General features: G+C 38.9%; 1 protein-coding gene across 1 annotated transcript in view; it reads left to right on the top strand.

The window, feature by feature from the left end:
* GUCY2C (guanylate cyclase 2C) overlaps positions 1 to 22,992 on the top strand; it is a 78,128-nt gene extending 55,136 nt beyond the window's left edge. Inside the window, exons 20-27 of the mRNA XM_007967738.3 lie at positions 8,866 to 8,957; positions 11,761 to 11,919; positions 13,812 to 14,004; positions 14,788 to 14,962; positions 16,669 to 16,767; positions 19,195 to 19,289; positions 20,974 to 21,050; positions 22,628 to 22,992. Of these exons, the coding sequence (XP_007965929.1) occupies positions 8,866 to 8,957; positions 11,761 to 11,919; positions 13,812 to 14,004; positions 14,788 to 14,962; positions 16,669 to 16,767; positions 19,195 to 19,289; positions 20,974 to 21,050; positions 22,628 to 22,802 (1,065 nt within the window). The 3' untranslated portion in view covers positions 22,803 to 22,992. The remainder of the gene's footprint in view (positions 1 to 8,865; positions 8,958 to 11,760; positions 11,920 to 13,811; positions 14,005 to 14,787; positions 14,963 to 16,668; positions 16,768 to 19,194; positions 19,290 to 20,973; positions 21,051 to 22,627) is intronic.
* The last annotated feature ends 271 nt before the right edge of the window (positions 22,993 to 23,263 follow it).

Raw genomic sequence — 23,263 nt, 5'->3', positions numbered from 1 at the left:
TAACCTACCTCTCTTCACTCATCTCCTCTCCTACTTACACCCTTCCCAGTCTCTGGCTATCGTTATTCTCTCCACCTCCATGAGATCAACTTTCTTAGCCCCTGCATGAGTGAGAACATGTGGTATTTGTCTTTCTGTGCCTTTCATTTTACATAGTGACCTCCAGTTCCATATGTGTTGCTGCAAATGACATGATTTCCTTATTTTTATGGCTAAATAGTATTCTATTGTGTACACAGCCCGCATTTTCTTTTTCCATTCATCCATTGATGGACACTTAAGTTGGTTCTGTATCTTTGCTATTGTGAATAGTGTTGCAATAAATGTGAGTGTGCAGGCATCCTTTGATACACTGATTTCTCTTCCTTTGGATAAATACCCAGCAGGGGGATTGGTGGATCATATAGGTGTTCTATTTTTGGTGTTTTGAGAAATCTCTATCCTTTTTTATATAGTACCTATACTAATTTACATTCCCATCAAATCAACAGTGTGTAAGGGTTCCCTTTTCTCTGCGTCCTTGCCAGCATCTGTTATTATTTGGCTTTTTAGTAATAACCATTCTAACTGGGGTAAGATGGTAGCTCATTGTGGTTTTGACTTGCATTTCCCTGATGATTAGTGATGTTGAGCATTTTTTTGTATTCCTGGTAGTCATTTACAAATCTTCTTTACAGAAATGTTTATTCATGAGTTTTGCCCACTTTTTAATGGAATTTTTTTTAACTGCTGAGTTGTTTGAGTTCCTTGTATATTTTGGAATATCACCATGTCAGATTGTTTGCAAATACTTTCTCCCATTCAACACGTTGTTTCTTCACTCTGTTGTTTCCCTTGCTGTGCAGAAGCCTTTTAGTCTAATATAGTCCTATTTGTCTATTTTTGGCTTGGTTGCCTGTGCTTTTGAGGTCTTAGCCATAAAGTCTTTGCCTAAACCAATGTCCTAAAGTCTTTTCTCTATGTTTTCTTCTAATAGTTTCATAGTTTCAGGTCCTCTGTTTAAGTCTTAAATCTATCTTAAGTTGATTTTTGTATATGGGAAGAGATGTGATGTCCTTTCCCCACTGTATGTTCTTGGAGCCGTTGTTGAAAATCAGTTGGCTGTAAATGTGTGGATTTATTTCTGGGTTCTCTATTCTGTTCCATTGTTTATGTGTCTGTTCCTATGCCAGTAACAGGTTGTTTTGGTTACTGTAACTTTATAGAACATTTTGAAATCAGGTAATGTTATGCCTGCAGCTTTGTTCTTTTTGCTTGAGATTGCTTTGGCTATTTGTGCTCTTTTTTGGTTCCATATGGATTTTAGGATTGTTTTTTCAATTTTGGGCAGTATAATCATTTTAGTGATATTAACTCTTCCAACCCATGAGCATAGGATATCTTTCCATTTATTTTTGTCCTCTTCAGTTTCATCAGTGTTTGCAGTTTTGCTTGTAGAGGTCTTTTACCTTTGTTAAATTTATTTCTAGGTGGGTTTTTTTGATTTTTGTTTTTTGTTTTTTGTTTTGTAGCTATTGTAAATGGGATTGTCTTCTTGATTTCTTTCCTGCTGAGTTTATTATTGGTGGTATATAAAAACACTACTGATTTTTGTTATGTTAATTTTTTTTTTTTTTTTTTTTTTTTTTGAGACAATCTCACTCTGTTGCCCAGGCTGGAGTGCAGTAATCTCAGCTCACTGCAACCTCCGCTTCCCAGGTTCAAGCAACCTGCCTCAGCCTCCCAAGTAGCAGGGATTACAGGCACCTGCCACCAAGCCCAGCTAATTTTTTTTTTCATATTTTAGTAGAGACGGGATTTCACCATGTTGTCCAGGCTTGTCTTGAACTCCTGAGCTCAGGCAATCCACCCTCCTTGGCCTCCCAAAGTGCTAGGATTACAAGCGTGAACCACTGCACCCGGCCTGTATGTTAATTTTATATCCTTTGACTGTACTGAATTTATCATATCTAAGAGCTTTTCTGTGAAGTCTTTAGGTTTTCTAGATGTAAGATCATATCATCTGCAAAGAGGGACAATTTGACTCCTGTTTTCCAATTTGGATGCCTTTTCTTTTTCTTGCCTAATTGCTCTGGTTAGTACTTCCAGTACTATGTTGAATAGGAGAGGTGAAAGTGGGCATCCTTGTCTAGTTCCAGTTCTTAGAGGGAAAGCTTTCAGCTTTTCCTCATTCTGTGTGATACTTACAGGTTTGTAATATGTGGCTTTTATTATTATGTGGGTGTGTGATATATAGCTGGCCTTTATTATGTTGAGATATGTTCCTTCTATGTCTAGTTTTTTGAGAGTTTTTATCATGAAGGGATCTTGAATATTATCAAATGCTTTTTCTGCACCGATTGAGATGATCACATGGCTTTTTTTCTTCATTCTGTTGATGTATCATGTTTATTGATATGCATATATTAAATCATCTTTGCTTCCTGGGGATAAATCCCACTTGATCATGGCATATTATCTTTTTGATGTGCTGTTAGATTCAGTGTGCTAGCATTTTTTTTTGTTTGTTTGAGGATTTTTGCATCTATGTTCATCAGGGATATTGACCCACAGTTTTCCTTTTTTGTTGTATCCTTATCTGGTTTTGGTATGAGGGTAATGCTGGCCTTGTAGAATGAGGGAGAATTCCCTATTCTTCAATTTTTTTGAATAGCTTGAAGATAATTAGTGTTAGTTCTTCTTTGGAAGTTTGCCAGAATTCAGCAGTAAAGTCATCCAGTTCTGGACTTTTCTTTGTTGGGAGACTTTTTATTAGTGATTTGGTCTCATTACTCATTGTTGGTCTGTTCATGTATTCTATGGTATTCTATTTTTTTCTGGTTCAATCTATGTAGATTGCATTTATCCAGGAATTTCTCCACTTCCTCTATATTTTTCAGTTTGCTGGTATATAGTTGATCATAATAGTCTCTGATAATCTTTCACGTTTTTGTGCAACTAGTTTTTATGTCTTTTTCTAATTTCTGATTTTGTTTATTTGGATCTTTTCTCATTTTTTTCTTGGTTAGTCTAGCTAATGGTTTATTGACTTTATCTTTTTGTAAAAACACTTTTGGTTTCAATGATCCTTTGTATTATTTTTTCAACCTCTATTTTCTCTAGTTCTACTCCGACCTTTGTTATTTCTTTCCCTCTACTAACTTTGGGTTTGGTTTGTTCTTGCTTTTCTAATTCCTTTAGGTGCCTTGTTAGATTTGAAATTTTTCTATTTTTTTGATGCAGGCATTTATTGCTATAAACTTCTCTCTTAGCAGTACTTTTGCTGTATCCCATAGGTTGTGGTATGCTGTGTTTAAATTTTCATTTGTTTTAATTTTTTTAAACTTCTAATTCCTTTATTGACTCAATGGTCATTCAGAAGCATGTTGTTTAATTTTTATGTATTTGTGTAGTTTCCAAAGTTCCTCCTGGTATTGAGTTCTACTTTTATTCCATTGTGGCCTGAGAACATATTTGATATAACTCTGGTTCTTTATAAATATGTTGAGACTTGTTTTGTGTCATAACATACGGTCTATCCTGGAGAATGTTCCATGTGCTGAACACAGGAATGTTTATTGTTTAGCTATTGAATGAAATGTTCTGTAAATGTTAGGTACACTTGTTCTAATGTGCAGTTTAAATCCAATGTTTCTTTGTTAATTTTCTGTCTTTATGATCTGCTTAATGCTGAGAGTGGAGTGTTGAAGTCCCCAGCTATTATTAGTTTGGAATCTACTTCTTCATTTAGATCTAATAATATTTGCTTTAAATGTCTGTATGCTTCAATGTTCAGTGTGCATATGTTTAGAATTGCTATATCCTCTAGCTGAATTGAGTCCTTTATCATTATATAATGACCTTTGTCTCTTTTTACAGATTTTTACTTAAAGTCTGTTTTATCTAATATAAGTATAGCTACACTTGCTCGCTTTTGGTTTCCATTTTCAGGGAATATCTTTCCATCCCTTTACTTTCAGTCTACATGTTTCTTTACAGACAAGATGAGTTTCTTGTAGGCAGCCTATAGTTGGGTCATTTTAAAAAATCCATTCAACCAGTCTATATCTTCTAGGTGAAAATTTCGATCCATTTACATTCAAGGTTATTATTATGTAAGGGCTTATTCCTTTCATTTGATTAATTGATTTCTGGTTGTTTTATACATCCTTTGTTCCCTTCTTTCCCTTGTTTATCATTATGGTTTCTGGTTTGCTGTAGTGGTAACATTTGAGGCCCTTCTCTTCCCTCTTTGTGTGATTGCTTTACTAGTGGGTTTCATACTTTCATGTGTTTTCATGGTGGTAGATGTCATCCTTTCACTTCCAGGCATAGGACGCCTGGAAGTATTTCTTGTAAGGGAGGTCTAGTGGTGATAAATTTTCCTAGCTTTCACTTGTCTGGGACAGCCTTTATTTCTTCTTCATTTATGAAGGATAAGTTTGCTGGATATAATATCCTTGACTGGAATTTGGTTTTTCTTTCAACACTTGGACTACATCATCCCTTCTCTCCTGGCCTGTAAGGTTTCTGCTGAAAAATTCACTGTTAATCTGATGGGGGTTTCCTTATAAGTAACCAGATGCTTTTTTTCTTGCTGTTTTTATAATTTTCTCTTTAACTTTTGACAATTTGACTATAATGCATCATGGAGAAGATCTTTTTTAATTATATCTATTTGGGGATCTCTGAGTTTCCTGTATCTGAATGTCTAAATCTCTTGCTATTATTTTGTTAAATGGGTTTTGTATTCCTTTTATTTCCTCTTCACCTTTTGGAACACAAAAAATTTTAAATATTTAGCCACTTTATGGTGTCTCATACATCATGTAGGCTTTGCTCATTCTTTTTTGTTCTTTTGTCTTTATTTTTGTCTTACTGGATTATTTCAAAAGACCTGTCTTCAAGTTCTGAAATTCTTCTGCTTGATCTAGCATATTGTTGAAGCTTTCTAATGTATTTTGTATTTTATTGAATGAATTCTCCAGTTCCAGAGTTTGTTTTATTCTTTCTTATGGTATCTATTTCTTTGGTAAATGTCTCATTCATATCCTGAGTTTTTTTTTTTTATTATTTCTTTGTATTATTTTTCTTTATTTTCCTGTATCTCACTGAGCTCCTTTAATATTATTTTTAATTATTTTTCCAGAATTTTATTCATTTCCTTTTCATTGGAATTTGTTACTGCAGAACTATTGTGTTTCTTTGGAGGTGTCATATTTCCTTGCTTTTTCATACTTCTTGTGTCTTTATGTTGATATCTGTGCATCTGGTGTAACAATTACTTCTTCCAAATTTTAACATTTGCTTTCATAGGGGAGGACTTTTTTCCTGAAGATGTATCTGTAGTACTGGTTGGGTGAGGCACTTTGGCTTTCATTCTGGGTGCATGCAGTAGTGTAGTCTCCACATAATTTACTTATCTGTGAGCAGTGTCAGTGGGTCTGTTATTTCCCTAGCGGGTTAGGATGTCATTGTTAGTGGAGGCAGTGGTGACATTTTGTTGAAGACTGGAATACCAGGTGGACTGGTCCTCAGGGCCCATTGGAGGCACTGGTGCCAGCATAAGCTGTCCTTGGGCCCCAGGACAGCTTATGCTGGTACCAATGTTAGTGGGTCTAGGCAGATCAATTATTTGGCCTCCAAGTAACTTCCTCAGGTGCCAGCAGTAGCAGCAGTGGCCTAGGTTGGTGGGTGGATTCCTGGGTTCCTGGGCAGCAGGCATGGCATGAGTAATGGAAGTAGCCATGATAGGACAAGCTTCTGGTTCCCAAGCAGTCTGCACTGGTGTTGGTAGTGGCTGTGACAGGCTGGGCAGACCAGTCTGCAGGTCCACACGTGGTATATGCTGGTGGGTACCAGCTGTGGTGGTAGCAGCAGGTTATGTGGCCCCCAGAAGGTGTATTCAGGTGCCAACAGTGGTGGACTGGGCTAGGAGATCTCTAGGGCCCCCTGCATGGTATGCTGAAGCACTGGGAGGGTGCAAGTGAGCCAGGTGGACCTGTTCTCAGGCCTGTCTTCAGTCCCCACCCCGTGGTGTGTACAGGCACTGGCTTCAGTAGGCAGGGGTCATTCTCAATTTTATAAGCTCAATGAACAAGGTGTCCATGTGTAATACTTACTAGACTTATAAATACCATCTAATGATTTAAAAGGAAATATGCCAACCTCTAGAAAGAATAGAGAAATGTACTTTCACTCATTTTATCCTTCCTCTGAAGGAAATGGAGCAAAAGCTCTTTACATTTGCTTTTTAAATAGTCTCTCAAAAAGGTCTTGGAGCCCTGTGAAAAATTTTTAATTATTTTTCCTTTTAGCATTTTACCTGAGCCTTAATAATCCAAGAAGGTAGTGAGTATTTTAAGATATTTATGGTCTTTAAATAAAAACATATTTTCTTCCTTGTGGGATAAAAATAGAAACATTTTCCTTCCATTTACAAAGACGCTGCCAGATGAGTTTTATGGCCAGACTCTGCAGGGCATGAGTGGGCCATTTTTACCTCTCCCCTTCCCTTTCTTTTTCAATAGTAATAGTATACAACTTTCTGAAATACAACTTTCTGAAATACAGCTTCTCCTAGCCTCACTCCTTTCTTTCCTCATTCCTTTCTTTCCTCCTGCTTTTCTGAATTCCAGGATTCCTCCACACAATCAGTATATCCTTTCTCAAGCCCTTTTTTTTCTAATCTGAGTGTATCCCAATATTTAAAACCTTATTCACGAAAACAGCATCGTCTTTAATTCATTTGTGTAGTTGGACAGTTCTGGAATTAGAAATGAGGAATAAAATTTCATGTCAAGTAACTGATGCCAATAGAATACAGAGTCAAAACTAGATCACTCAGCAATGCCCAGAAACACCCGGTAGAGTTATCCCTGTGTCCATAGGGAATTGGTCCCAGGAACCCCTGTGGATACCAAAATCCACAGCGGCTTAAGGATCTGATATAAAATGGCATATTATGTGCATATAACCTACATAAATTATCCTATGTACTTTAAATTATCTCCAGATTGCTTATAATACCTAATATGATGTAAATACTATGTAAGTATCTGTGGTACTGTATTGTTTAGGGAATAATGACAAGAAAAAAAAGGTCAGTACATGTTCAATACAGACACAACCATCCTGTTTTTTTCCAAATATTTTCCATCCCCATTTGGTTGAATCCCGAATGCAGAATCCATGGAGACAGGGCTGACAGTATTTCACTCTGTGGCACTGGATCCGCCCAGTTGTTTGTTGTTTCTGCCTCTTCTGCTCTAAGGTAGTCAGCAGATGACTTACCAAGGCAGGAGCATCATCTAGTGGTGAATATTGGCAAACACAGGCTATACCGCGGCTCTAGTTCCTTCCCAGGGAATTGTTCAGGCAAAGTACAGGGACAGGGATTGCATCTAGTGTCAGTTATGATCTTGTTTTTAGACGGACTGAAAAACAAACTTTATTTAAGACAAATGGTCTTCACCACACATTTTGATACAAACAAAAAAAGCTGCAAACAGGTGGTAGGAGATAAGATGAGGTTTCCATGGGCTTCCTCCTGTCTCCCTACCTCTTCCTCCATACCTCCTTTTCTCCATGTCACTTCTCTACTGCAGCTGTGCATTATAATCACCTGAAGAGCTTAAAAATCTACGACTGCCCTTTGCCCATACAATATTTGGGACATACTTATACTAATGAATTATTCATCGTTTGTCTGAAATCCAAATTTAACTTGATGTCCTTTACTTTTACTTGCTAAATCTGGAAACCCTAGTAAGACCACTTCAAAATATATTAAATCAGAATGACTTAGGGTGGGGCTTAGGCATAAGAAATTGTGCAAATGTTCCCCAGGTGATACTATTGTTTGCTATAAGTTAGAACCATGGACAGTAGGGCTTTTATTCTCATTTGGAGCCATTTGCCTCATACTCACTGAGCCTTTGTTCCCCCACCAAACTGAGGGTTGGGCTGATATTTCTCGTGGCCCAATAACAAAATGTAGGTGAACTGAGGAGGAAGAGAGTTTTTATTTCTGTAATCAGTTACAGGGAGAAGGCCTGGAAATTATCACCAGACCAACTGAAAATTACAGTTTTTTTCAGAGCTTCTATACCTTCTATATGTCTACATGTAAGTATGCATTCATTTAAAGACATACGTGATTAACTTCTTTTAATCTATAACTAAGGTCTGAGTCCTGAAGACCTTCTTCTAGAGCCTCAGTAAGTTTACTTAATCTAAATCAGTCCAGGTGCTGGGATGATTACCCTTATCTTGTCTCCTGCTAAATAACAGAGGTTTAGGGAGTTCCTTCAGACCCCCAATAAACTTCTCTGTGGAGGTCTGGGGAGTTTCTTCGGACCCCCAGTAAAACTTGTTTAATCCTAAATGGGTCCTGTTAAGAATTCCTTCGTTATTTTGTCATGCTTTAAGGCCCAGGAAAGGCCTGCGCAAAACTCTTGGTGGACTTTTGTTACGTTCCAGCCTTTGTATAAGGGCACTGGCTTTTAATATTTAAGTTCACCGTGCAGTCAGTACTGAAACAGTTGTTATGGAGGCCTGCCACACCTTCACTACGTTTTTCTTTCTCCAGCGTAAACCTTGCAAGCTCTTGTAAATTCACTTAGTCTCCCCTATCAACTTGGCCTCCTCTAAATTGGTATCGCATTTTTCATTAATTTCACCCAAGGGAATAACTGGATAAGATAATGCAGGTGGTCATGCCTGAGACAGAAACCAGAGAGCTGGGGATCTCTTGTCCGCATTGACAGACTTGAAGATATTTTTAAACTATTCCTTCTCTTAATCACTCCCATCAATGAGAATAAGAATTCTCTCTTGATTTAGTTTACTATCCACTGAGCTAATTTGCCCATTTTTTTCTTCTAGGTGTACCTACTTGTAAAAAGCTGTTGGGAAGAAGATCCAGAAAAGAGACCAGATTTCAAAAAAATTGAGACTACACTTGCCAAGATATTTGGGTATTGCTGCAATGTTTACTTTTATTCACTAATTTCAGAGTTTTTAAAAAATTGTAGTTGACATTCAGTGGCACCTAAGAATGAGAATGTCTATTCCAGTGAGAAATTCCAGGTTGCAACCAACACCTGTTTCATAACATTAAAATGATATGGAGACTATCAGACCATTTTCCCAGGGAAATAATCACTTGAAAAGTTAAATAGTCAAGGTCAAAACTTGTCTGATTAAAAAGCAAACTTTAGCTGATTATAAATTTGTCTGTTACAAATAGAGCTTCTGGGTCCTTCTGTGGGTAATTAGGATTTAGAAGTGTAGCGTGAGTCCTGAGAATCTGTAAAGCTCCTAGACAATTCTTAATATCGGCATGTTCTTAGGATCTTAAAGTCTTAAAATCTCCAGCTTTGGCCCTAGGTACTTAAGACATGTCATGAATCAGAGCATAATTCAAGGTGGGGGAGAAAAGTACATAATTATCTGGTGAGATTAATTTCTAGATAACCCATGTTTTCAGTTAATACACTGCAGAATGAGAGAAATAACACTGAATTAAGAGTTAGGAAATCCAATTTCTAGACTAAAATCTGATAAGAGTTTGCTGTGGGGCATTGGACAAAACACTTACCTTCACTGGGTATCACTTTTCTTGTTAGAAAATTTGGATTGAACAAGATGATTTTTATGATTTTTTCCAGGTCTTTCTGTAGTTCTCATTAGGTCAAAAGATTCAGATATGTAATGAGACTAAAAGTCTAGAGCTGGAGGAGATGAGGTGGAGTGAAGTTAATGAACATGTGGTCATTAATTAGTAGAACTAAGCTGTCAGTTGTGGGAATGGAGCAGGAAATAATAATTAATTCTAGCCCACTTTTTTTTTCTCCTTCGCTGTCCTGTCCAGATGAGACTTTATGTGTGACTGATAAAATGTATGCTCCTGAAGACACTGGGTCCTTGACACTCAGCCTTTAACGTGTGTGGTGGTTCTCAAACTTGGCTGCAGCTTGGAATCACCTGAGGAGCTTTAAAAATACTGATACTGGGGTTTTACCCTAGAGAGGCTGATGTAATTGGTCTGGGGTACACGCTGGTGTCAGGATTTTTAATAGCTCCCAGGTGATTAAAATATGCAGTCAAAGGTGAGAAACGGTTTCAATTGCATCAATTCATCCTAGAGTAAGATTACCCAACTTCATCTCTTACACCTGCTCCCACATCTGTTCTACCCAACTAGACTCTGTACTGGCAGTTTCAAGTAAAAATTCTTGTTAAAAGATTCCGTTTCTTCATTCCAAGCCTAGCAATTTTCGGTCACACAGGTCTGGTGTAGGGCACAAAACTGTGCTGGATTTTTAACAAACATCTCTCCCTATCCCAGGGGATGATGATGCAGGCCAACTTCTCCTGAGATCAGAAGTGATTGTTATTGTTGTAATAGTAAAATGACTGTGATTTATTCAGCACCTTCAATTGTGCCTTAGATGTTATGAATGTTATCTCTGATCTTCACAATGCTAGGAGAACTCAATGTGTCTTCTCCCCGACCTCTGCACCAAGGTTTGTCATACAAAGCTGTCACACAAAGCTGGCATCTCATCTAAGTCTCCTTGATCTGACAAAATAATCCAGAGTTAGGCTTCTGGTGTCAGGACCCTGGCTCTCTGTACTGAGGAGCTAATATGAGGCTTGGCTTGGCTTTTCTTAGTCCTTCTCCTACACTTTCATTTATCACTTCTAGACCAGCTTTTAAAAGATTTTCCTTTATTGCAAATTGTTTCTTTTACATTTTAGAAAATACAAATAAGCAAGCAAGAAAGTAAAACGTCACCTGTTTCCCCATAGGTGACCACCAGTCTTCAAAAAATAAAATTGAGATTATAATTTTTGCTATTTTATAAACTGACTTGTTCACTTAATAATACAGAGGGAGTGTCTTTCTATGTATTCAACAATACTAATTTGTATTTTATGATACGAATTAGAATGTTAATGTTCCATTGTCCTATCATATTTTAACTACATTTTTGTTATATATTTAGATTTTCAAATGTTTGCTCTTGTAAAGAATACTGTGACTTTTTTTTGTTATTAACTCTAAACACATTCATGATTGTTTCCTTAGGATAATTCTCAGAAATAGAGTTATAAGCTGATTGGTATATGCATTCTTAAAGCTTGTGACAGACTTTTACCAAATTGCTCTTCAGGAAGGTTTTGTACTGTATGTATTTCCTCCTCCTACACTGATTACCATCATTTTTACATTTGTTTTCCCTTTTCTAATCTTATTTTTGTCCTGAGGTTAAGTTGGGTTTTTTGTTTGTTGGTTTGAGACAGAGTCTCACTCTGTCACCCAGGCTGGAGTGCAGTGGCATGATCTCGACTCACTGCAACCTCCACCTCCCAGCTTCAAGCAATTCTCCTGCTTCAGTCTCTGGAGTAGCTGGCACGATCTCGACTCACTGCAACCTCCACCTCCCAGGTTCAAGTAATTCTTCTGCCTCAGCCTCTGGAGTAGCGCCGCTATGCCCAGCTTATATTTGTATTTCTAGTAGAGACAGGGTTTCACCATGTTGGTCAGGCTGGTTTCAAACTCCTGACCTCAAGTGATCCTCTCACCTCGGACTCCCAAAGTTCTGGGATTACAGGCGTGAGCCACTGTGCCTGGACGAGGTTGAGTTTTTTTGTTGTGTTTGTTGGCTTTTATTTTTCTTTAATTATCTGTTCATCATATTTGTCCATTGTTTTATTGGATGTTCATGTTTTTTAAATAATATATAAGAGCTCTTTATCTATTACTACCTACAGACTTTTTCATGACCAAAAAAATGAAAGCTATATGGATACCTTGATCCGACGTCTACAGCTATATTCTCGAAACCTGGAACATCTGGTAGAGGAAAGGACACAGCTATACAAGGCAGAGAGGGACAGGGCTGACAGACTTAACTTTATGTTGCTTCCAAGGTAAGGCAAATCTTGCTGATGTGGGAGCTGAAATATTCAGCATATCCTTCTAGCATTGCTTTTCGTTGTGTCTATATAGGATTTGTTTCCTTTTATATATTCTTCAGTAGAAACTGGGTAATTCATGAAGAAAGCAGGTTTAATTGACTCACAGTTGCACAGGGTGTACAAGAAGCATGGCTGGGGAGGCCTCAGGAAATTTACAATCATGGTGGAAGAGTGAAAGGGAAGCAAGCACCTTCTTCACATGGCAGCAAGAGAGAGAGGAAAGGGCGAGGTGCCACACACATTCAAACAACTAGATCTCATGAGAACTCACTAACATAAGAACAGCAATGGGGAAATCTGCACACATGATCCCATCACCTCCCACCGGGTCCCTCCCTTAACATTGGGGATTACAGTTCAACATGAGATTTGGGTGGCGACACGGAGCCAAACCATATCACCAAACTCATATGACTTTTCAGATATAAGCAGTACAATGAATTGCAAATATGGCAGAATATCCAATTTTGTCATTGCGTCTATGTAGCCTCCAAAATACTATGCACTTTATACAGGACACATCAAGAACAACCACTCCAGATGTGTCCCTAGGAATCCAAGCCACAGCAAAGGAATGTTTTGCAAAGGTTCCAAGTTTTGTCATTGCACCAATTAAAAAGGTTTCTCCAGATGCTCTGGAGGTTCTCCAAATAAGTGTTAGAAATCTTTGTGGTTGATTGGTTGTTTTCTTTCTGGGACAGCCCACCTCCTTTGCTGCAGTCAGCATACCTCCAAATCTTCCCCATCTCCCTGAATATCCAAGGCCTGGGTTATGCAGGGAGTATAGTGCAAAAAAAGACTGGTGGGTGGGACCGAAGCATTCCTGAGTTCTAATCCTGGTTCTGTCTCTAATGGGCTGTGGGACCTTATGGAAATCATACTTTTTTAGAACTCAGCTTTCTCATCTGTAAAAATAAAAGATTTCTTTTCAATGACTTCTGTGGAACCTCCCAGCTTCCAGTTTCTAATTCTAGTGGTTCCATACTCAGGGCCATTACAAAGTGATGCCAAGGACAGACAGGGAACATCCCACTTCATGTCAGCCTCCACTCCCTTTTCTCAACGAAGAGGTAACTTGGCACACCAAGTTTGGAGTCCCTTCTTCTGGTTCTCTTCCCTCAATCTTGAATCTGATATGTTGCTCCTCATTCAGCAAAGATATTCTAAAAGTTGCTTTAATTTGACTTCTACAATTTTAGCGTAATTTATTTACGTGATTAATTTTGCTTTTTAAATGACCCAAATCTGGTTCAAAATGTATCAAATAAACTCTGGTTCTTTAAATGCATAGTAATTTTTCATAGTAATATTATTTCATAGTAATATTTCATATTAATTTCATAATTATTTCACAGTAATATTAAGCAATGCCATGTTACATATTCCAGGAAAGTAAAACTATCAATTTTGTTGGGAAATTCAGATATGATACCTGTGGTGATTTAAGTAAAACCACACTCTCCTCAGCCTCTGGATATAGAGCCATATCTGTAAGAAGTTGATTATCAATAGAGAAGCAAAAAGTGGTCAAGTGTGTATATATGAGAGTTTTGAGGCTATTAAAGTTCTCTGTTCATGTGTATTAGGGCTAATAATCAAACACTAAGTTAATGTTGAACCTGCTTATATTCATCTGTGTTCACAGCATTTATTATATGTGTATGTGTGTAATATGTTCATGTATATGATGTAAACAACTTCTCTTTGTTTCCTATTCACTCAATTCACTGGAAGTCTCAAATTCTAGAATTTCTAGTAGACAATCACTACTATCTGAAAGATTTATGTGAAACGAGAAAAAATTTGCTGAAGTTGAAGGCATTTTGTTTCCTTTGTTCATCTAGGCTAGTGGTAAAGTCTCTGAAGGAGAAAGGCTTTGTAGAACCGGAACTATATGAGGAAGTTACAATCTACTTCAGTGACATTGTAGGTTTCACTACTATCTGCAAATACAGCACCCCCATGGAAGTGGTGGACATGCTTAATGACATCTATAAGAGTTTTGACCACATTGTTGATCATCATGATGTCTACAAGGTAACCACATCACCTAACAGGCTGAAACCATTAATTATACAACCCGAGGTCATCAGAGCCTGAATTGGTTGTTTCTGTTACTACTCTTGTCCTCTCTAGTTTCACATTTAGTGAATTGGTGGTTGAATCTGAGCTAAAGGTGAAAAGAAATAGAAGAATTAGAGGAGTGAGAAGTCAAAATTACCATTTAAGAAGCAGCACAAAAGGTACAACAGGAAGTTCAGCAGGAATGAATTTAAAGTACTAAATTTAGACAAAATGGCATACTCTTAAATCACCTCTAAAAAAATCGGCAGTGTTTAGGCTGACTGCAAATGAAGCAGAGAAGACACTGGGGTTATAACAAATAGAAAATCGTACTACAAGAATGTGTACAATTACACATTATAAAATGTAATATTCTGTCAAATAGTATGTTGACATTTGCTAAAGGATTACTTTTCAGGTAACTAAGGGTGTTCCTCAAATTACATAAAACCATTCAGATTATTTATTTGAACATTTCTAGAACTGTCACCACATCTGGACAATTTATATACTTATGAAATATTTTTAAATGGCTAAATTCCTTTATAGCTATTTTATCACCCATTAACTAGACTATAAAAACCCTGAAGAAATCAGCATAGAACTGATTGAACTGGCCCCAGAAAAAGTGTACAGGGCTATGCTCATACTGTGTTCCCAAATGACTTTTTGTGTTTAATATGTGATTAATTACTTCTGTTTAATTTCTATGGTTTTCAAAGGGCTAGAGCCACTCATGAGAAACTGTTTCCACAGGTGGAAACCATTGGCGATGCCTACATGGTGGCTAGTGGTTTGCCTAAGAGAAATGGCAATCGGCATGCAATAGACATTGCCAAGATGGCCTTGGAAATCCTCAGCTTCATGGGGACCTTTGAGCTGGAGCATCTTCCTGGCCTCCCAATATGGATTCGCATTGGCGTTCACTCTGGTATGGAGTTGAGCATCTTAGCAAATTGGGAACCACATGTACTGCTGGGCACCAACTAAATCAGAAAGGATAAAAGGTCTTCAAGTGTGATCAACTTCACGTTTACTCTTAATTCTTTTTCCCAAATGTGAGGTCCCACTATGCATCCTGAGATATTCAGACCCAGTTCCTAAAGAGCTCTAAGAACAGGACCTTTGAGGGCACCACTGACTGCTGAAATAACATGTACAAAAACAAGAAGCTTTGGACTCCTATTTAAATCGCCATACCTATGATTTCATTGATCTCCTCCCCATTCCCTTTCTCCCCACCCCCAACTTCAATATATTTTCCCACTAAAATATTATAGTATCTTCAGTGGATTAGATTATCTACCAGGGAAAATAAAAAACAGCTGGTGAAATTTCTATACTATTTATACCCCCTCCCCTCCCTGCCACTGCAGTAGTACAGAGTACAAGAGTCGCTTTCAAAGACCATGACAGTTACATAGCCTTGTTAAAAGAAAAGCTTTATGCATATTAAATTTAACACAGTTTGAGCAAAGAACAATTTTCAAATCAGATGGCCCTTAGAACCAGAAGAGGTTCAGAGAGCTTCAATGGGCAAGGTGGGCAGGCAGTGTTTACAGACAGAAAACAGAAGTGAGGGACAGAAACAACTTGATTGGTCACAGCTCTGTGTTTCCCTGATTTGGTCAAGGTCAGATCAGTTGACGGCCTGTGACTGGCTGAAGCTCAGCTACTGCGATTGGCTGAGACTCAAGCTATCTGTAACATAAGTATACCCTGGTTAAGCTTTTAGTTTGTTTATGTGTCAAGTTAGGTTGCAGTTTGTTTTGTAGGGACCCCTAAGAGGCAGCCTCAGGCCAAACTTAGTTTAATTCAACAGCCTTGAACGTCAAGATTTGAGATGAGTTACAGGTGTTATAGAAAAACATAGTAAGAGAGGAACTCAGAAGTCATCTAGATGAATCTTTTGCAAAGCATTGCTTAAAACCCAGCTTTGCAGTTTCTGAGTTAATCTTCAACTTCTGAAACTGTTAACTCCTTGCACTCAGTCACTCTATGCAAATGCTTGGCTGAATAACCCTTATTTCCTACCTAACACGCCACAGTGCACAGTCTAGCCTGGGCTTTTGTTCTGCTTGTTAGAACCTCGTGCCACAGGCTTCCCCATCCAGCTGCATCCGCCTGGTACATGAAATGCTTAAGGAAGGTTATGCCTTTGTCTTGTCTTCTGTCTTCCATTGTCATGGCACCAATCCCAGAAATGCCACCTTAAAATAAAAATAAAACAAACTTGAGCCATTGAAGCTTCAAGTCTACAGTGCCCTCCAGCAGTGTGAAATTCAGGGTTGTGCGGTTTGGCATAGTAAGCAAGCAGTGGGGCTCATCTTCACCCTTCCCGAGAGCCTTCTATTCAAAATCACCTTTGCAATCTGGAACTCTGGATGCCTTCCTATTTCCTGCAAATGTCGTTTTCTTTGCAAGAGCAAAATACTTTATGATCGCATGCACTGAATAATGATGCTTCATTGGATTCATCCATTTAAAGCAAAAGCCCCAGCTCACATTTCACATCCTCAGCCACCTGTCCATGACAGGAAGCATTCAGATTGTGACCATGCAGACAGGCTTACCTGTCTTCACTCTACTCTGCAATTTCTATGGCCTCCACTTCCTGCTTTCTGTCCTTCATTTCAGGTCCCTGCGCTGCTGGAGTTGTGGGAATCAAGATGCCTCGTTATTGTCTATTCGGAGATACAGTCAACACAGCCTCTAGGATGGAATCCACTGGCCTCCGTAAGAAGGGAGATTTTTTCTCAGAGGACAAATATTCTGTCTTCCAGCAGAGGGCAACTGTGAGATAAAATGCACAATAAGGAGATACAAAGTGCCAGTGAGATGTAAAATAATTCTTCCCATTAGCTGAACACAAATCTGTGTCAATCCAGCTTTTGCTACATTTGCTTTTGTTGTTGTTTACTGATAATTATTTTATTCTTCCACTTTTGCTCAGTTTTAGACTGATTCTATATTTTTGGCTCATATACAACGAATCCGGGGATATTCTACTTAGAATAGTCATGGCATTTACCATAGAATCATGAACGTTAAAATAAAAATCAGTAGGCAAGGTAAGAACTATACACCCTGGTTCACATTCTTGTTTCCCTCTTATTTTGCTTTTTTGTTTTTGTTGTTTAGAGATAGGCTCTCATTCTGTCACCCAGGCTGGAGTGCAGTGACACGATCATAGCTCACCGTAAACTTGAACTCCTGGCCTCCTCCTCCCAAGTAGCTGGGATTACAGGAACATACCAGCACATCCAGCTAATTTTTAAGAGAGACTGGGTCTCACCATGTTGCCCAGGCTGGTCTCAAACTCCTGACCTCAAGCAATCCTTCCACCTTGGCCTCCCAAAGCATATTCGATTTTTCTGGAAATCGATTTTTGTGTATTTGTTTGAGATGGGGTCTCACTCTGTCGCCTAGGCTTTGGTGCCATGGCACAATCACAGCTCACTGCATCCTTGAACTCATCGGCTCTAGTGATCCTCCCACCTCAGCCTCCTGAGTAGCTGGGACTACAGGCATGCCACCATGCACGGCTAAATTTTTAAGTTTTTCTGTAGAGGTGTGGTCTCCCTATGTTGTCTAGGCTGGCCACAGACTCCTGGGCTCAAGGAAGTCTCCTGCCTTGGTCCCCCCAAAGTGTTGGAATTACAGGCAAGAGCCATCATGCCCAACTGAAAATTTATTTTAGTAAAGAAAAATCTAAGTATTTGTTATATACAAAAGTATATATTGCATTTGCTTGGATTGTGCTGCATGAAGTAGATGTTCAATAAATATTGATGACAATGCTAGTAGTAGAAATATAGAGAAGAGAGAAAAAAAGCATTGGTAGACATGGCTGGAGCTTACAAAACCACAGGAGGCAGAATGGTATTTTGGTAGTGTACTGACAATCTGATACTAGTTTGTCCTGGCAAATCATGCTGTCAAGGAAAAGGATAAGGTTGGGGTCAGACACACTCGGGTTATGATTGAAATTATGTTAATCATTGTAAATATAAGTTGGGGAGAAAGCTACCTGATCCTTCTAGCCCTCAGAAAGATAAAGATATAAATTGAAAATGGAATACCAACTTTGCCAGGAGGGTTTCTGAAACATTTGGGATGATGTCAAGTTAAGCATTTAGCAATCATGGTACATGGTAGGTATACAATTTGGGATTGTCATTATTCTTACTGTTGTTATTGTTCGTGGTATTGCTATTAGGCCCCTATATTGGGAAAGGTGGTACACATCAATGGACTTGTGAATGGGTGTGCCCTCACCACTTCTTTTGTCAAAGGATAACAATGTTCCAGAAGAAGGAAATTGGAGAAAATCAAGACCCCACGACTCTCCCGAATCTTCACCTTGCCCACAAGTCTTTAGCTATTTACTGGAACTTTTCCACAGGCACCCAAAGCCAAACTCCAACACCCAAGCTTGGCACTACCAGTCAAATCTAAAACGAGGTCCCTCAGGCTACTACTCTGAGCTGGAATGTGAATCTATGGAGCAAAACCTTGGGATCCCCATCACTCAGGGCCCTGAAAACTGATGCCAGGCCTTCTTTCTTCCCATGTGAAATTATATTTCTTGTGTGAGGCCATTCTTGCATTGCTATAAAGAAAAACCTGAGACTGGGTTATTTATAAGAAAAGAGGTTTAATTGGCTTATGGTTCTGCAGGCTGTACAGTACGAATAGTGCCTGCATCTGCTTCTGAGGAGGCCTCAGGAAGCTTTCACTCTTGGCAGAAGGCAAAGCCGGAGCAGGCACTTCATAGGGAGAAAGCAAGAGCAAGAGAGAGAGTGGCAGGGGGCGGGTGCCACACACTTTTAAATGACCAGATCTTGTGACAACTCACTATCGCAAAGACAGCACCAAGTCATGAGGGATCCACCCCTGTGACCCAGACACCTGGTGGGGGGGCAGAGCTCCAGCACTGGGGATTAAAATTCAACATGAGATTAGGGTGAGGACAAATATCCAAACTATACCATTTCTTATCTCTCTGATGTTACTTTTAAGTGTTCTTTCATTAAAATAGCCACAATTGTTTCTTCTTGAGTTAGGGTTCTTATCTCAGGTGTTGTTGATATCCTGAATCCATGGAAAACAAATAGGCCATGTCATGGCTGAGATTTTTATTTATCTATTTTGCATTTCCAGCTTTGAGAATTCATGTGAGTGGCTCCACCATAGCCATTCTGAAGAGAACTGAGTGCCAGTTCCTGTATGAAGTGAGAGGAGAAACGTACTTAAAGGTAGGGAGTCCACAGAGACAATACATGGAAAAAGCTCTCAGACATGCTTGGGCCACCTCCTTTGAGCCTTGGCCAGGAAAGTTGAGGAGCATGCTCATCCTTTTCTGTACTCGTCACAGTGAGCACCCTCCATCCTCTGCAAGAGAAATGACCACCAAAAACTGTGAACTCAGAATTTTCCTTTACTCCAAAGAGCCCTTTGGACATTCTGAACTCTGCCACCATTTCCCCTGCCATATCCAGGTTTTGTATCCAGTTCCTCCTCCAAACACAAGAGCTACATACTGTCTGGTCCAGGACTTATTGAATTTAAATCAAAACCCTTGTCCCCCCACTTACTTCCCTACTCTTACTACACAACGCTGCTATGATCTGAGGTCACCTCTCTTGCCAGTTGCTTTACTATTCCGAAGCTCTAGAATCACAAGGAGTGAATGACAAGGTGTGGCCCCATTCTCCTCCTCCTCTTCATCTGGAAGTTTGTTAAAATGCAGAAGTCTGGACACTCCACCAGGCCTGCTATGCAAGATTCTCTGTGGGTGTAGATCAGGAATCTATATTTTTAACAAGATGATGTGTTTTTTAACAAGATGACCACACTAATATTTGAGAATCACTACTCTAGCATCTTCATGCAGTTCCTCACATTTAAAACAGCTGCCCTCCAAAGCCATCAGATGTCTCCAGTTGCTTCTCAGGCTGCTTTTCCAAAGTTATTACAATCTTTTCACAACTGGCAAAGCAACTATTAACTGTAAGTTACCTGACTCCAGTAGCCATAGTGCTTCTGGCCTTTGTATTTTGATCGCACCTTGGAAAAGTCTCCTTTTATGTAAGTGTCCTAACATCATCACACTTGCTTTTTGAGTCCTCCATAGATACATTTTTTACAAAGAACATTTACCCCAAAATAGAACCAGTTTATGGATTACTATGGTCCAAACACAGCCAATGAACCACTATTTTTTTAAATGAGTTTAATAATATATAACAGTTTTATATATATATATATATAATTCATTTTTAAATTATTGATCTATATTACAGATATATATTATTACACTTTTTTTTAAAATAATGGTTCACTGGCTATGTTTGGATAATATGTATTTTGTATCAAATACCAGCTTTAGCAAAAACAGAGTTTCCAGTATTCCAGTAAATTTCCATACATTCCGTAGCCTCCAGATGGACCCCACAAATGCCACTTAATGAGTTCTTAATTGTGATGTACATGTGTTTGTAATAAGATAGGGAAACTGTAGCAAAAGTTTTGTGACAAAACTTTATTGCAAAAAAGGCTAGAAGGAAATATGGACAATGACAAGCAGTTGGATTTGTTGACGTAGCAGAATTGCAGATGAATTTTCTTCCTTTTTAAGTTAGAGTTCTTGTGATGTTGCTAGAGTGATATTTTAAAGTGTCTTTTGGGGAAAAAAAAGAAAACTCTAAGAAAAGGATGTCTGCTGAATGAGAAACTTATTTTTAAAAAGGCACTTGGAAATAAAAATCTGTCTAGAGATAATGCAAATCGTAACAGGAATGTGTGATGTGCTTAAATATTGGCACTGATGAGAAATGCGGAAGTGAAACGTGTCACAGAAACAGATCACTATGGGAACAGTGGTCTACAGCTGAACTGACTCATTGGCCTCCGTGGTACCTAACTCTTTTGTCTTACCAGGGAAGAGGAAATGAGACTACCTACTGGCTGACCGGGATGAAGGACCAGAAATTCAACCTGCCAACCCCTCCTACTGTGTAAGCTTCTGGGTGTGGCAGGGACAGGGAGGAAATCAGAGATCTTGGCTTTGTAAGTTACGCTACTTAAAGCCAATTTAAGTTGGCAAGTGCCTTACAAGTGGCATATATTGCATAAGAAGGGACTATACATGAGAAGGTTTAGAAACCTCCCTTCTTAGACTGCAAGAAGGGAATTATCCTGAAAGCCTGCATTTTCCTGAGACCTCAATGACAACAGGAAAGTATTTAGCCTTGGCTTCCCTGTCTGGAACATAGACCTTGCTTCCATGAATCAGATGTGCCATCTCAGTATAAAAACTACCTTTTTTTTTTTTTAAGCTCTGGATCCTTTATCCCGAGAAGGAGCTTCCACCTGGAAAAGAGGAGGAATGAACAGACTATTTAGAACTTGAGGAGATTTTGTTATTTCATTTGTTTCGTTTTGTTTACTGGCTCTGTGTTCATGATATTTTTAACTGGCAAAATTATGTTTTAAATGCCTTATCTCCATTAAAGTATACTCATAGTTTATGCAGAAAATATACTATATATTAGACAAGAATGAGTTGAAAGTTTCCTGAGTCCGGGTAGGAGCTTCTACCTATTCTGCCCACTTTCCTAGACTGTATCAGTCATCATTTTGTCCCTGCTGAAAACCTGACTATACTGCCCTGCAATAAAGCAATGGCAAAGCTAGCATTGTGTTCCAGGCTCGCTCGGGAGAACAGAAGACACTTTAGAGTTCACCTCATGCCTGTCTGGTTCTCACAGGAGTGGAGCATACTGGGGGCAAAGAGGCTTTCTGCATTCCACTCCTGTCTTCATCTTTCTGTTGAGTTGCCTGATGAAAACAGGACCTGCCCCAGCCCCAAGACTGTGGTTCTGGGTCTTAACATGAAGTCTGTGTTCTCCGAGATGAGGAAGACAAAGTTTCAGGGTTAACTGACAGGTTTCAGTTCTCCTAAAGGTGACTCAAGTTGTCATCCAGTTGCCTATCAATACATGTTACTGCAACCATATGGCCATTTCCTTGGCTTTTGCTATGGTTGAGAAACTCTGTCTTGCAGAGGCCTAGATGGCAGACCCAGAGAGATGGCAAGCTTCTAGAAAAGCCAAAACAACCCAAATCTTCCCTGGGGCATGAGAAACCTAGCTCCTTACTTGGAGTGTCCCAGGTCCATTCTAAACTTGTGGCCCCCTCCACCATTCTAAGCCTTCCCCAAACAAGACTCACACTGTGAAGTATGTGTGGGACCAATGAGTTTTCAGCGTTGTGTGGCAGGGGCCAAGCATCCTCCCTGCTTCTTCTCCCCTTCCTGCAGTGGCATATGTAAACCTAGATCCTCCCAACCATGCCTCCAAATTCCAGCAGCAGATCGTTTCACTTTGAAATTGAAGTCTAATTTCCTAGCAGAGATAATAGTTTTTTAAGCTCATCAAAGGCAGGGATCATTTCGTATTCTTTGGATTTTCTGTGTCTAGCACAGAATAGGCATTCAAAGAGTAACTGAGTAACTGAAGATTATTCTGGAGCTAAGGAATATTCTGTATGAATTGCTGAGAAGTTCTATTTTCTCTTCCCACCCTGTTTGCAGGGAGAATCAACAGCGTTTGCAAGCAGAATTTTCAGATATGATTGCCAACTCTTTACAGAAAAGACAGGCAGCAGGGATAAGAAGCCAAAAACCCAGACGAGTAGCCAGCTATAAAAAAGGCACTCTGGAATACTTGCAACTGAATACCACAGACAAGGAGAGCACCTATTTTTAAACCTAAATGAGGTGTAAGGACTCACGCAAATTAAAATACAGCTGCACGGAGGCAGCGACCTCAAGTGTCCTGAAAGCCTGCATTTTCCTGAGACCTCAATGAAGCAGAAATGTACTTAGGCTTGGCTGCCCTGTCTGGACCATGAACTTTTTGCATGAATCAGATGTGTGTTCTCAGTGAAATACTTACCTTCCACTCTGGAGCCTCATTCCAGCAGTTGTTCCAGGGAGCTTCCACCTGGAAAAGAAAAGAAATGAATAGACTATCTAGAACTTAAGATTTTATTCTTATTTCATTTATTTTTTGTTTGTTTGTTTTTATTGTTTTTGTTTACTGGCTCTTTTTCCTTCTGTATTCATAAGATTTTTTAAATTGTCATAATTATATTTTAAATACCTTATCTTCATTAAAGTATATTTAACTCAAAATTTTTGCAGAAAATATGCTATATATTAGGAAAG

Source organism: Chlorocebus sabaeus, chromosome 11 (assembly GCF_047675955.1).
Source record: "Chlorocebus sabaeus isolate Y175 chromosome 11, mChlSab1.0.hap1, whole genome shotgun sequence".
Lineage (NCBI taxonomy): Eukaryota > Metazoa > Chordata > Mammalia > Primates > Cercopithecidae > Chlorocebus > Chlorocebus sabaeus.
This window is presented reverse-complemented; position numbering and strand designations above follow the sequence as displayed.